Source organism: Oncorhynchus nerka, linkage group LG20 (genome assembly GCF_034236695.1).
Source record: "Oncorhynchus nerka isolate Pitt River linkage group LG20, Oner_Uvic_2.0, whole genome shotgun sequence".
NCBI classification, from domain to species: Eukaryota; Metazoa; Chordata; class Actinopteri; order Salmoniformes; family Salmonidae; genus Oncorhynchus; species Oncorhynchus nerka.
The window spans coordinates 22,669,315-22,684,011 of NC_088415.1; the positions used below are offsets into that span (position 1 = coordinate 22,669,315).

The 14,697-nt window shown below is 46.0% G+C and overlaps 2 protein-coding genes across 2 annotated transcripts in view; one reads left to right on the forward strand and one right to left on the reverse strand.

The window, feature by feature from the left end:
• The window catches only part of LOC115102081 (serine/threonine-protein kinase WNK2-like), a 62,330-nt gene that overhangs the window by 20,535 nt on the left and 27,098 nt on the right, over positions 1–14,697 (reverse strand). The window contains 11 exon segments of the mRNA XM_065005312.1: positions 1,043–1,368; positions 1,371–1,548; positions 2,331–2,492; positions 3,047–3,085; positions 3,312–4,679; positions 5,611–5,976; positions 5,978–6,559; positions 6,970–7,085; positions 7,327–7,597; positions 10,538–10,757; positions 11,295–11,383. Coding sequence (XP_064861384.1) covers positions 1,043–1,368; positions 1,371–1,548; positions 2,331–2,492; positions 3,047–3,085; positions 3,312–4,679; positions 5,611–5,976; positions 5,978–6,559; positions 6,970–7,085; positions 7,327–7,597; positions 10,538–10,757; positions 11,295–11,383 — 3,717 coding nt within the window.
• The window catches only part of LOC115102084 (ninjurin-1-like), a 55,733-nt gene continuing 52,382 nt past the window's right edge, over positions 11,347–14,697 (forward strand). The window contains exon 1 of the mRNA XM_065005313.1: positions 11,347–11,433. The gene's annotated coding sequence lies outside the window, so the exon portion shown is untranslated. The remainder of the gene's footprint in view (positions 11,434–14,697) is intronic.

A 14,697-nucleotide genomic window follows, 5' to 3' on the forward strand; every position in this document is an offset into this window, starting at 1 on the left:
CACCATGACGAAACTGGCTCTCATGAGGACCGCCACAGGAAAGGAAGACCCAGTTACCTCTGCTACAGAGGATAAGTTCATTAGAGTTTCCAGCCTCAGAAACTGCAGCCCAAATCAGAGTTCAAGTAACAGACCTCTCAACATCAACTGTTCAGAGGAGACTGCGTGAATAAGGCTTTCATGTCTGAATTGCTGCAAAGAAAACACTACTAAAGGACACAAATAATAAGAGACTTGCTTGGGCCAAGAAACACGAGCAATGGACATTAGACCGTTGGAAATCTGTCCTTTGGTCTGAAGTCCAAATTGTAGATTTTTGGTTCCAACCACCGTGTCTGTGAGACGCAGAGTAGGTGAACGGATGATCTCCAAGTGTGGTTCCCACCGTGAAGCATGGAGGTGGTGTGATGGCGCTTTGCTGGTGACACCGATTTGTTTAGAATTGAAGGCACAGCATTCTGCAGCAAAACCATCCTATCTGGTTTGGGCTTAGTGGGACTATAATTGGTTTTCAACAGGACAATGACCCAACACACCTCCAGCCTGTATAAGGGCTATTTGATCAAGGAGAGTGATTGAGTGCTGCATTAGATGACCTGGCCTCCACAATTACCTGACAATCAGCATATGTGGGAACTCAGTCAAGACTGCTGGAAAAGCATTCCAGGTGAAGCTGGTTGAGAGAATGCCGAGAGTGTGCAAAGATGTCATCAAGGCAAAGGGTGGCTATTTTGAAGAATCTAAAATATATTTTAATTTGTTTAACATTTGTTTACTACATGATCCCATAAGTGTTATTTAATGTAAAAATATACAATTAGAAAATACCTTGAATGGGTAGGTGTCCAAACTTACAACTTGTACTGTATGTAAATTATATATGTATGTATTTGATGTTCAATACATATGCAAAAACTGATGGGGTATTGTCTGTAGATGGGTGAGAAAAAACATCTATTTAATCAATTTTGAATTCAGGCTGTAACAAAATGTGGCATAAATTAAGGAGTATGAATACTTTCTGAAGGCACTGTATATTTACCTGTCTTAATGGCTGAGAGCTGTGCAGAGCAAGCTCAGGTGCAGCGGCAGGGTGTGAGTATGTGGGGTGTGGGTTGTGTTGAACAGGTAGGGCAGAATGGTCTGGGTTCATGTGGTGCGTATTCTGCAGTTGTGTGTTCTGTTGTCTAGGGAGTGAGGCAGGGTGTGAGTGAGTAGGTTGTTGTGTGTGGGGGTGTGTCATAACACTCTGTTGCAAAACAGCAGGGTACATCTGCAGGTGCTGTGGCAGTGTGGGTGCTGCCATGGCCAGCAGGGTTGTGGATGAGGGTATCAAGGACACAGAGGTGGGTGGCACCAGAGCGTTCAGGGGGCAAGGGGCGAGACAGAGGGGGGCAGAGTGGCAGGCTGGCCTAGGGAGAGGTAGAGAGGGGGCAGAGATGGGGCAGTGGAGGAGGGGTAGGACTGGGGAACATGGCAGGGGTGAGGGTAGGAGTCACATCCAGCCAGAGGTGTCACCACTTGGATGTTTGGATACGGTGAGGGAAACTGGGAGGAGAAGAAAAGGGTAGAATATGAAAGCAATCAGAAACCAGGGTCTGGAGTATGGAACCCAATGGTGTTTCCAGTTATGTTCCATACTACAAACCGATCAGGCAAGCAAAAGGCAAAACATACCATATTCCCAATATAGTGCATAGCTTTTGACAAAAGCACTGCACTATATGAGGTATAGGATGCCATCAGACAAAGAGAGATACCCCAAGCTATACTCAACTAAGAACCCCAAGCCATACTCAACTAAGAACCAAAGTATACTCAACTAAGAACCAAAGTACTCTCAGCTTGAGGCCAGTTAAAAAAAGATATATACAGTACCAGTCAAAAGTCTGGATACCTTCTCATTCAAGGGTTTTTCTTAATTTCACTATTTTCTACATTGTAGAAAATCAAACTATGAAATAACATATGGAATTGTGTAGTAACCCAAAAGATATATTTTAGATTCTTCAAAGTAGCCACCCTTTGCCTTGACAGCTTTGCACACTCTTGGCATTCTCTCAACCAGCTTCACCTGGAATACTTTCAACAGTATTGAAGGAGTTCCCACATATGCTTTTCCTTCACTCTGCGGTCCAAAGCATCTCAACCCTTAAATAAGTAGATGTCCAAACCTTTGACTGGCACTATACTTTAGTGGCAAAATGTAATTAGCACATCTACGTACATAGAGTTGGCTACATACAGTATGGTACCAAAAAAAAAAAAAAAAAAAGTGAATAAAGGACAATCCATCCCTGGTAACAGTGAAAGTGAAAGGGAGGGGTTACCTGTGAAAGGTGTGTTGGTGGAAGAGAAGTGGACATCTGTAGTGGCTGCAACTGCAGAGGGTCAGAGGCCTGAGCCAATGGCTTCTGAGGAGGCAGTGCCTGGACAGGCAGACTAGATAATGATTGGTGGTGCTGGGGAAGGCTTTGACCCCCAGGGACATTCTACAAACAGAGTACAAGAGAGCGAGCGAGAGAAAAAGAGCGAGAACAAGAGCGAGAGAGAACAAGAAGTGGGGTGAGGGGTCGGCCTCCGGTTACATCTCTCAATTGGATATCTGCTTTTCCTGCCATTGACCCAATCAGAATCAGGCTCACATTTCCCATCCTGTCCTTGGAGTCAGCCAGCATATGTGGCTGTTACTGCAGCACACTCCAGACACAGAACAGGCCCGAGGGACTGAGGCGCTGGCAGATGCAGCAGATAAAAACACTATTGTTTTCATTATAGTTCCCATTATGTCTCCGTTTGGCCACGCTCAGATGAAACTCCTACTACTTGCTCTGTGATTGACCAAACATCCTCATCCCAGGAGCACCTAAACAACCCCAACGTCCTCATCCCAGGAGCAACATAGACAGGCAAACCACAACAGTATTGTCATAACTAAACACTGTTCATCTGACACAAAGGATGTACAGTGCATTCGTTTTCTCTTCCTCCGACAGTGTTATTTAGGTGATTTTGACAGTGTGTATTGAGACGAAGGGAGATCTACCTGGTTCGGGAAAGCTGGGTTGTGGAGATAGTACCAACTCTATGAGAAATGAAAACAGGATCAGAGAACTGAAACTTTACTCAAAGGGGAGCACTGTACTGGGCAGTTTCTCCACCGGGTTAGCTTTGGCCGGGTAGAGGTAATTACTTTTGCCCAACTATATATTGATCCCTAGCCTTAAGCACTCCATGAAGAGAACACCTCAGGTTGAAATTGGCAACTTGTTAAGTTACTGAAGACTCCTTCAACTTCATATTGAACTTACCTGCTGGCCTGGGGGTAGTGGGGCCACCTGGATCTGGCTGTGCTGTGCAGTAGTCCCAGTCTGTTGTTGCACTATGGGGGCCACTGGGTAGGTCTGTGGGTCTGAGGCCTGCTGTGGAGCCTGAGCAGATGGATAGGCCTGACCCATCACACTGGGTTGGAGTGATGTGTAGCCTTGCACCATTGCAGCCTGTGTGGCAGTGGGTGGGTAGCTCTGTGAAGCAGCCTGTTGTGTGTGTGGGTCTGAGGGTGGGTAGCTCTGTGAAGCAGAGTTCTGTTGCCCCATCAGGGGTACAGAACTGGGGTAACTCTGGAGGGTTGAACCTTGCTGCTCAGTATGGGCAGGTGACTGGTAGCGCTGGACAACTGGAGCCTGTTGGACAGTAGGCTTGACCATTGGCTGGCTGTGTTGGGGTAGGGGGACCTGCACAGTCGGTTGGCTGTGCTGCATGGGACTCTCCTGTTGGACAGCGGTCTGTGCCATTTGCTGGCGGTGTTGCTGCTGAATGGGGACCTGCACTGTCTGTTGTCTGTGAAGCATGGGACTAGACTGGCCAGGCTGCAGAATGGGAGGCATGGCTTTGTCTGAGATGCTGTGTGGGGCTGGGCAAGGCTGGACTGGGGGAGGCACAACAGAAGCTAGAGGTTGTGTTGCTACACTGGGGGTCCAAGTAGGGAGACTGGGTATAGGTACTGTGTGGACCACAGTTGAGGCTACAGATGCATAACTCTGTGTGGGTGCAGTCTGTTGGAGATGCCCCACTGGAGTAGAGTAGTTCTGTGCAGCTGGTTGTGAGGGTTTTGTTGCTGCTGCTATGGTAGCGGCCAATACAGTCTGTTGGACAGACAAGGCTGCTGCTTCTGAGAAGCTTGCTGGTGTTGGGTTTTGTTGCAGATTTGGAGCTGCGTAGCTCGCTGCAGTTTGAGTCAGCTGTTGCAGAGCTGGAGCAACATAACTCTGTGGAGTTGGTGTCCGCTGGATTGGCATTGTTGCTACTGTGTAGCTTGCTGCGGTGTGTGGCTGCTGCGGGGGCATGGTTGTCGCTGAAAAGCTTGCTGCAGGCTGTTGAAGTGGTACATTTGCAGTTGTATAACTTGTTGCTGTCTGTTGCTGAGGTGGAGCTGGGTAGCTCTGTCTGGTATGATTCTGTTGCAGGGGAATGTTTGATGCAGAGTAACTTGCTGAGGCTGCGGTGTGTTGTAAAGCTACAGCTGAGAAGCTGGCTGTGGTGGGTGTCTGTTGAATGACCTGGGGAGCGATGGGGTAGCTGTGGCCAGGCTGGAGGTATTGCAGGTGGGTGTGCGGGGCCGGGGCAGGCTGGCTCTGGAGAGACGCATGGTTCTGGAGCAAGGTGTGCACAGCACTGGACTGAGAGGAGAGAGAGACATGTTAAAGGACAAAGACACATTGGGGGCGCTTTAAGGCCCTTGTTAAAATGTAATGTATTTGACAGTGACGTAAAATATTTCTGAATGAACACATCTAAATATCTGAATCTACAAACTTGGAACAATATAGATAGACATCCTCTACAAGAGGAAAAACCAATATGAGCCAAAACAAATACACAGGATGTCAATGATAATGAGTGGCTGAAGGATTAAAATAAAGTTTTTAAAAAAAAACAGACAATGGCAGGGTTAACAGAAGAGGCAGCAGGTGTGCACTACAATAAGGAGGTATGGGAAAGGGAAGAGGGGATATGGGAGGTTAGAGGGGACACAGCAGCATTCATTCCCTTGGTTTATAGCAGCCATCTGTTCATTCACCGAGGACGTTCCATGTGTAAGTTGATATGAGCGAGTGTAGAAGGATGGGTTTTGCATTCTGGCATTCGGTCAGTAAAGCAGAAAGAGAAGACATTAACAGGCCAGCTCAAGTTGGCAGCGGGTTAGAGAGTTAGTCAGTCAGCAGTATCTATGGTTCTCCAGAGAACCAGCTTGTCCCAAAGCACACCAGTAGAACCATGGACTTCTATGATAGTTTGAAGCTGAGCGGAAGAGACAGCAGGGTCCAGTCCCATGACAGCACTAAAACAGAGCCCCTTCTACAGGTCTAAGCAGGAAGTGAAGACTACAGGAGTCAGCAGTCTAAAGTAACTTCCTCTCCTCACCTGCTTTACTACATCTGCACTGACATCAATGAATTGGACAAATGAAAGCAAATTCTTTGTTGGCATCTGCCATATTACTTTCACCTATCCTTTGTTGTCTGTTCAGTGCAGATGAATGAAAGATACTGAGCGAAAGCTACTTTAGACTATTGTGAGATGCAGCCCTAGTCTTCCTGTGTGACCTACCACTCCCAGGGGCCCGGTGGCTCTGTGCTCCCCAGCGCAGTAGCTGGCCCTGCGGTCCTGTGTGGGCCTGGCCAGAGGAGGTGTAGTGTGGCCACCACTGAAGCTGCCTCTCTGGGGTAAGTTCAGACTCCCATCCCCATAGTTCTTGGCAGGCTGCTGGGCTGCAGGCAGGTGGAGGAGGGAGGGTTGGCCCTTGTTGGATAGGGTGGTTTTACGGCTGATGATGTTCATCAGGTTCTGTTGTAGTAAGAAGAGGTCAGAGCAGTCACTTCCTATTTGACTTTGACCTTTCACCCCTCCTGATCCTGCAGTTGTCGCTACCCCACAGGGGTGTGGTGGGAAGGGAAAGGCGGTGTGCTGCTGCTTTGCCCCCTTCTTGTGACTTCTGCAGCAGCAGAGAGAAGCAGGCCTGGCAGAGGTGCTTTCTGGGTGTGCCTTGGTGGTGGTGATGATGATGAGCAGAGTTTCGACTCAGCAGGGTGCTGAAGTCTGAATGCCTCCGCCCACTTGACACAGATTTAACCCTGCTCGCATTGGTGGCTTCCAATGTCTGGGATTCAACAGAAGAGTCACTAAGACGCCGGGCCTCAGAGTGTGTGGGGTCAGGGAGGGCCAGGAGGAGGGGGGCAGGCAACGCACTTGGAAAAGGGGTGCCGTCCTCTCCCTCGGAGCGGAACTCAGATGGGCTGCTCTCTGTTTGGTTGTCTGGTGATGTGGGGGCAGGACTGGCAGCTCTCTGTGGGCTGCAGGGCCCAGAGGTCAGAGGTTGCAGGAGCATATGAAGAGTGACGTTGTTGCCCCTTAGAGTGTCAATGACAGAGGCACTCCCTCTCCTTGCCCCTGCTCCTACCCCCACTTGGAGCTCTGGCCCGAAGGCTCCTTTCCACCCCTCGCCCTTTTCACAGGAGCGGGGGCGTGCTGAAGCCAAATACAGACCACTGCGGTGACGCTGAACCCATACAGGGACCCACGGGCAAAACGTATGTTACTCAAAACACAATCAAAAACAGATTGAAGAAATTTGACACATACACAATAAAAAACATGAAAATGGAATAGGGTGGAGATTAATTGGAGAATTCTGAGCAAATGAGCTGCAGTGACTCTTTAGGTTGGGCATAAACACAAATGTACCTATGTTATTACATTTGTAATAAAATGAGGATCCAAATGTGTGTGAGCATATGCCACATATGTGATGGGTATTACTGTGCAAATGAGGATGTACTTTATGTGCACGTGCTCAGTGTGTAGAGTGAATGTATGGTATGTCCTGTGTGTATATTAGTAGGGTACATTTATGATAATGACCCTGTGTATAGTGCACGTGCCCTAGGTGCGAGTGTGTGTGGTACAGACCTGCTGCGTTGCCTTGGTGATGGGCTCCACTAGGGACTGGTAGAGGACATTGTGTTGGCTGCTGTGGGAGTCAGAGTACACAGCGGAGCCCAGGCCGCTGTCAAACGTACTGTCTGCTACAGACATACAAAGATTGGGGGTTAGCCTTTACACACAAAGGAGACCGAGCGAGAGAGTTTACTCAGACACAAACAAGCACTAACCACCGTATAATAGAAACTACTGTCAAATATTAATTCCACCACGTGCCACAGAGAGCACGGTGTCTAGTGTATGTGACAGTGGGAGGTGTAAGTCTTGTGGGGTTTCATTCGTTGCATGTCATTCCGCATGATGTGTGTGTCAGTGGGGTCTCACAAGTGACAGAGGTGGCGCTGGCTGGAAGGTTACACAGCCTGGCGTGCTGGTCTGCCTCTGGCTCCAGCAGAGGGGGCTGTACTGCCTGTGTAGCCCCAGCAGAGGCCCCCTGGGCCGGGGCTGACTGGGCCCAGAGTCCTGCCTCTCCTATGTCCACTGGGGGTCCTGCCAATACGGACCTCTCTCTCCTCCATTTGATCAGCGCTACACGGTCTCGGATAGACTTCCCCACAATCTTAGCATCACTCTCATGGAAGAACCCAGATTCCACCTATCGGAGAGGAGTGTAGGAAGAAGAGTATTTTTAGAGTCAATGTGTTAGAGGAAGAGTTGAGAAAACAGGAGAGAGAGATGGGAGGAGGGAGCAGGAAAGGGAAGAGTTGGAGAATCTATTTTGAGGAAGGGGGGGGTTTAAAAAAAAATATATATATATTTTTTTTTAAATACTGTCAGCAGCTGGGTTCAGAGGGTTCAGACAATAGTCTGCCTCTGTGTAGAATACTACAGGATACAGGACAGGTGCATTTAAACCAGGGGGTAGGCAACTAGACTCAGCCAATTTTTATTGGAGAAAATATTTGTGGGGCTAGACCATAATTATAATTTGTACACTGCAAATTGACCACAACCCAAACAGTAGTACTGCGCGATTAACCGAAATGTCAGTTATTTTTCATTTTTTACACAATTGACTAACATGTTTTTTTTTCTTCCCTTCTGTGCGCTCAATACACAGTTTCTCTAGAGATAAATTCAATCAAGCACAAACTGCGATGTAGTAGGAAAATGTGGCAACTAAATACAAAGGCTATAATCCATTGCGCGCCTACTTGTCCAGTCTGGATTTCTTTTACGCCTCCTACGTAAAAGACAGAAGAATGCGCGAACGAAAGAGAACTCTCTACGTGAAAATACATGATCTAAGTGATTGATAGTTGGTATTCAGTCATAAAAGGTTGCCTTATTTATTCTGAAGAACTACTAAAATTGTGATTTTGTCAGACAGCAGCTCTACAGAGATGAGATGACTTGGAAAGAAATAAGTCTTAAAATAAAACAATTGTAATATACACAACTGAAATATTTGAAAGTAATGTGAATAAATAGTAAATAGGTAGTAACGGGCAGTTATTCTGTGTTGTTTACAGCATTCAACTCACATAACACATATAGCATTGCATGTTCATTTGTTGGGATACTTGGGAACAGATTTCCTAAAAGTTTGATGTTATAATTTACTAAAAACTTTGTGGTGGCCCAAGGGCCGCCTGTCACCAACCTTGTATTTAGACCATGGAAGATATGGAAGGCTAAAATAAGGAGTTATTTTTTTTAGAGGTTTGGAATTAAATGACTCATTAATAAGAATCATGGCCTGCCATAAAATGTTTCAAAAAGCTTTCTGTTTTGGCACAGGAGGGCAAATGGATTTATTTCATTGAGTACGAGTCCCATATCTTTAACACGATCATTTTACTTTTAAGACCTTTGTTCACAGTAATTTAATCAACACAAAACTGAATAAAACCTGACATAAACCATGTCCTGAATAAGAAACCAAAGGAGCTCTGAGTAGCAGAGTGCATGACCCGGAGACAAGAGCCCCGTTGATAAACTACATCTCCCATGATGCCCGTCTGTAGAGAAATTAGTCATCGTAGGGTGACACGGGGCGATTGGAGATGGAGCGTGCAGACAGTGCATCCTCAATGTGCTGTGGGCCACATTCTCCCCCTCTCCTCCAAAACGACCGTTACAGCTAGACCATAATTCCCCCAGCATGGGGAGATGTCAGGATAGAGGGAGGCAAGCAGGTCAGCTTGCTGTCTGACAAAATAATCGATGGCCCTGATTCTCAGTAACACTAAGCACTGCAGCCAGACTCATTCACAACGGAAATGAACACTCACGACAGCCTGGCCCGTTGACAAAAGGACAGCTTAAACTGAACACACACAAAACTATGGTCAAGCACACACAAATCCAAGCCTGTCCCAAACACAAATAGCCTACAGGGTAAAATAGATTCTATAGTGTTTATTCACAGCATAAAAACACCAGAAACTCATGAGCTCACTAATACAAACCAGGCACATCTCTGGTGACCATCACAATGAGATATGAAGAATACAAATGAAGAGAAGTCTGCTCATGGCCGTTTTGAACAGTCGCTAACACAACATAAGAGGACAAACAGATGGAGTTAATCAAGGCCAAAATAAAGATAACACTTCTTCCTTTTATACAATTAACACCACAGACAGGTGTACATGACCAAAAGTATGTGGACACTGCTTGTCAAACATTAATTCCAAAATGAGGTTGAAAGCAACAACCAATGACGGTGCCACGTTGAAAGACACTGAGCTCATCAGTAAAGCATTCTAATGCCAATGTTTGTCATGTTTGCATGGCTGTGTGCTTGATTTTACACACCTGTCAGAAACGGGTGTGACAAACTGCCGAATCCACTACTCTTTTGCACTTCATAACCCTCTGCCATCTTTCTTGCATCCAGTGAGACGATTTCTAGTTTCACTACAGAGGCAGTGTTTTAGCCCAGTGCTCCTCAACCTGGTATAAAGCCCATACCTGCTTTCACTTAAAAAGCTTGAACAAAGTCTGAAATAAGTTCGATGTGGGGTCTGAGAACAATCTACAGTAGAAACCAGTAGCTAGGTCCATCAGAAATGTAAAACCACACCAAGGGCCTGAGCACGAATGTTATCGCTGGGTTAATTAAGTACAGAGAGAGAAATATGCTGCCTCTCTGGCCCAGTGTTTTGTCACAAGGCATGACCAGGTCTTATCTGATGGTGGATGTTCGTTGGAAAAAACATGCAAACAAAGAAAAAAAGAAAACTCCTGGAAGTACAAATCGTATCACTGCCAATCTGCATGAGGGCACATTCCCTGATGAGATCAGAGCACTGTTGGCACACTGTCTGCCTGGACTCACACAGACCTCTGCTGCCCTCCACGACAAATAACCCAACACAGACCTCTGCTGCCCTACACAACTAGTAACCCAACATGGTTACATTTGATAAATAATGACAACTACACTGACTTGAGAAATATTGTGACGAGGATCAAAGAATCAGAAATTCTAAAATATATTCTTATGCAGGTCAAATTCATTCTCTACCTCGGATTGTCTGTTCAACCAGTCTAACACTATAATACACACGTCTTCAACCATCCATCTTACCATCTCTTGGGCTACGCCCTCTGGCGTCTCTTTCTCCAGTTCAAAGGTGAACTCAATTGCGCCACTCTCCTTGTACTTCCCCTTCAGCTTCTTGGGGTCTTCCACCCACAGTTTCAGGGCGATAGCTTCCTTCTTCCCATCATCATCCTCTGCCAGCTCCACCCGCACCCCTGTGTCCTCCGCAAAGAAGGCATGGTTCAGCAGGTCCTTTATAGAGTACCTGGGAGAAAGAAACAAGAAAAACAACCTTCACCACTGTGATAACATGGCTCCAACTGATCTTCTGTTGTCATTTCAGAGATTAGGCCAACATTAAATAAATTAATGAGACGAAAGTCAGTCTGAAAGTACAAAGTGACTCAATAGTTATGTCATGCACAGGCTGAAAAACAGACTCCGCTGGGCACCAATGTTTTCAGTGTTTCCGTCTGTACACAGCCATAAGAACAGGATAAGCCCTTATCTAAGATTACCCTCCATTTATTAGCTGCCAGGACAAGGACAGAGAGCACAGCACACAACCTCAGTATGAAAACCCGCAAAAGAGGGGTTTCTAAGGGACATTTTCTCCTCCGTATCAAACCAATTATTCAACTTAGCAGAGGACACCCTACAGATCGGGAGGGTAGATTGCAATGTTGAGAGCACTGACTATCATCGCTGTGGTGATAGGACGTGGGCAGGATGATGCGAGGTGCGGAGGGACGGCAGGGCACCTTGGGGGCCCTGTGGCCGAGAGGCGGGTACAGTCACTCACCGCTCCTCTTTCTTTTGGCAGATGCACTCGCCAATAATCTCCTTGATTTCAGGATCCACAACCTTGTTGAAGCTGGCAGGCTTCACTCCCTGAGAACAGAGAAAGGAAAACAAATCATTCAGAGGGAAGGCCGGACTCGGTGAGTAAGTATTGTGGGGGAAAAACAAAAAAGGGTGAAAACAGAGCGAGATGGCCACATATAGTCACCAGAACAGCATGATAATATGACCAAAGGTTATATGGTTTCCACACCTCATTTTAAGTTATTGCATCCTGACTTTGGGAGTTTTCTTGATATGAAGACATGCACAAAACGAGTCCTTAAAAACCTACATCACATTTCAGGTGTCGTTTATATCACTTGCCAGATCGTTAATGTTTTAATCAAGACCCTTTCCGCAACTATATAGACAAAAATAAAAATGGCTTTTCAGGAACTGGCACATTCATACAGATGCAAATATGTACTGCATGTAGTCTGGTTTATAGCGATTGAGGTTTCCCTTTGATAAAGGAGCTATAAATAACCTTCTCTGGTCTCTCCAGGGCACTGATATGCATAGAGTAAAGAAGACTCAGTGAAACACTGCCTCTTCCAGAAAGAGGGGGTTATGTGTTTAATAGCAGGTGGATATAGCCTGGTAACGTGGTAGCCTGTTCCCAGATATGTACAGTGCATTCAGAAAGTATTCAGACCCCTTCCCGCTTTCAACATTGTTAAGTTACAGCCTTATTCTAAAATGGATTAAATTATTTCCCCCTCAATCTACCCACAATACCACATAATGACAAATCAAACCTTTTTAGAAATATTTGCAAATGCATTAAATAAAAATAAATCACATTTGCATAAGTATTCAGATCCTTTACTCAGAATTTGTTGAAGCACCTTTGGCAGCGATTACAGCCTCGAGTCTTTTTGGGTAGGACGCTACAAGCTTGGCAATCCTCAAGCTCTGTCAGGTTGGATGGGGAGCGTCGCTGCACAGCTATTTTCAGGTCTCTCCAGAGATGTTCGATCAGGTTTAAGTCCAGGCTCTGGCTGGGCCACTCAGGGACATCCAGAGACTTGTCCCGAAGCCACTCCAGCATTGTATTGGCTGTGTGCTTAGGGTTGTTGTCCTGTTGTAAGATTAACCTTCGCCCCAGTCTGAGGTACTGAGCACTTTTCTCTGTTCATCTTTCCCTCAATTCTGACTAGTCTCCCAGTCCCTGCCACTGAAAAACATCCCCAAAGAATGATGCTGCCACCACGCTTGACCATATGAATAGTGCCAGGTTTCCTCCAGACATGACGCTTGGCATTCAAGCCAAAGGAGTTCAATCCTGGTTTCATCAGACCAGAGAATCTTGTTCCTCATGGTCAGAGTCCTTTAGGTGCCTTTTGGCAAACTGGCATAAGCAGGCTGTCATGTGCCTTTAATGAGGAATGGCATCCATCTGGACACTACCATAAAAGGCCTGATTGGTGGATGCTGCAGAGATGGTTGTCCTAGAAGTTCCTCCCATCTCCTCAGAGGAACTGAGCTCTTGTCAGAGTGACCATTGGGTTCTTGGTCACCTCCCTGTCCAAGGCCCTTCTCCCCCGATTTCTCAGTTTGGCCAGCTCTAGGAAGAGTCTTGGTGGTTCCAAACTTCTTCCATTTAAAAATGATGGAGGCCACTGTGTTCTTGGGGACCTTCAATTATTTCCCAAATCTTTGCCTCGACACAATTCTGTCTCGGAGCTCTACGGAGAATTCCTTCAACCTCAATGGCTTTGTTTTTGCTCTGTCATGCACGGTCAACTGTGGGATCTTATAGACAGGTGTGAGCATTTCCAAATCAGTTGAATATATCACAGATGGACTCCAATCAAGTTGGTGAAACATCTCAAAGATGATCAATGGAAACAGGATGCACCTGAGCTCAATTTCAAGTCTCATAGCTAAGGGTCTGATTACTTACGTAAATAACGTAAGTCTGTTTGATATATTAAATACATTTGCAAAAAAAATATTTAAATAAATTTTAGAAGGCTGTAACGTAGAAAAAAGGGGTCTGAATGCAGTGTATATGCCTTAGCCAACTGCTCTGACTATCTTTAGCATAGGCATGTGCTTTAGAGACACATCAATGATAATCAGAGGACAAGGCCAGTCAGAAGTCAGCTAAAGCACAGATCTGAAACCAGGATAAGGTGAGTCACTCCATTCCAGCAGTGCCTGCCAAGTTTAAAGAGCGCAAAATCAATACCCAGTCATCAAATATATCATGACTCCAAACCCACCCCCATCTAAAAACAGTTTGCTGCATGCGTTCTTCCTCACTGGCATATAGTGGAAAACACCCTCAAGGCTGGATCTGTGAAGAACTGCTGGGGATTCTAGATGGGGCTGGGGCGGTCACGGAATTTAGTCAGACGGTGATTGTCAAGCAAATAACTGCCAGTCTCAAGGTAACTGGCCGTTAATTAACAAACACATTCAGCATCTCCTGGCTTGCACACATAGCATACAAGCCCAATGATGCAGACCTTTGGATTTAAACTTTTTACATAGTATGAAGAATACAATTGAACAAAGCAGAAAAATATAAAAGGATACTTTCCTCAAATCAAATTGTATTTGTCACATGCGCAGAATACAACAGGTATAGAACTTTCCGTGAAATGCTTACTTACAAGGCCTTAACCAACAATGCAGTTCAAGAAATGAGTTAATAAAAAAAATGTACTAAATAAACTAAGGTAAATAAATCAAACACAGGAAAGGTACAGAATAACAAGGCTATACACAGGGGGTACCGAGTCAATGTGCGGGGGTACAGGTTAGTCGAGGTCATTCAATGGACTATGCATAGATAACAGAAAGTAGAAGCAGTGGAAAAACAAAGCTGGGGGGGGGGGGGGGTCAATGCAAATAGTCCGGGTGGCCATTTGATTAATTGTTCAGCAGTCTTATGGCTTGGGGGTAGTAGCTCTAAAAGGAGCCTTTTAGTCCACCTAGTATATAGGTCCTCGATGTCAGGAAGCTTGGCCCCAGTGATGTACTGGGTCGTACGCACTACCCCCTGTAGCGCCTTACGGTCAGATGCTGAGCAGTTGCCATACCAGGCGGTGATGCAACTGGTCAGAATGCAGCTGTAGTTGCAGCTGTAGAACTTTGAGGATCTGGGGACCCAAGACACATCTTTTCAGTCTCCTGTAGAGGAAAAGGGTGTTTTATTGCCCTCTTCACAACAGTCTTGGTGTGTTTGGACCATGATAGTTTGTTGGTGATATACACCAAGGAACTTGAAACCCTCGACCCGCTCCACTTCAGTCCCATCGATGTGAATGGATGCGCGTTCGGCCCTCCTTTTCCTGTAGTACACGATCAGCTACTTTGTCTTGTTCACATTGAGAGGTTGTTGTCCTGGCACT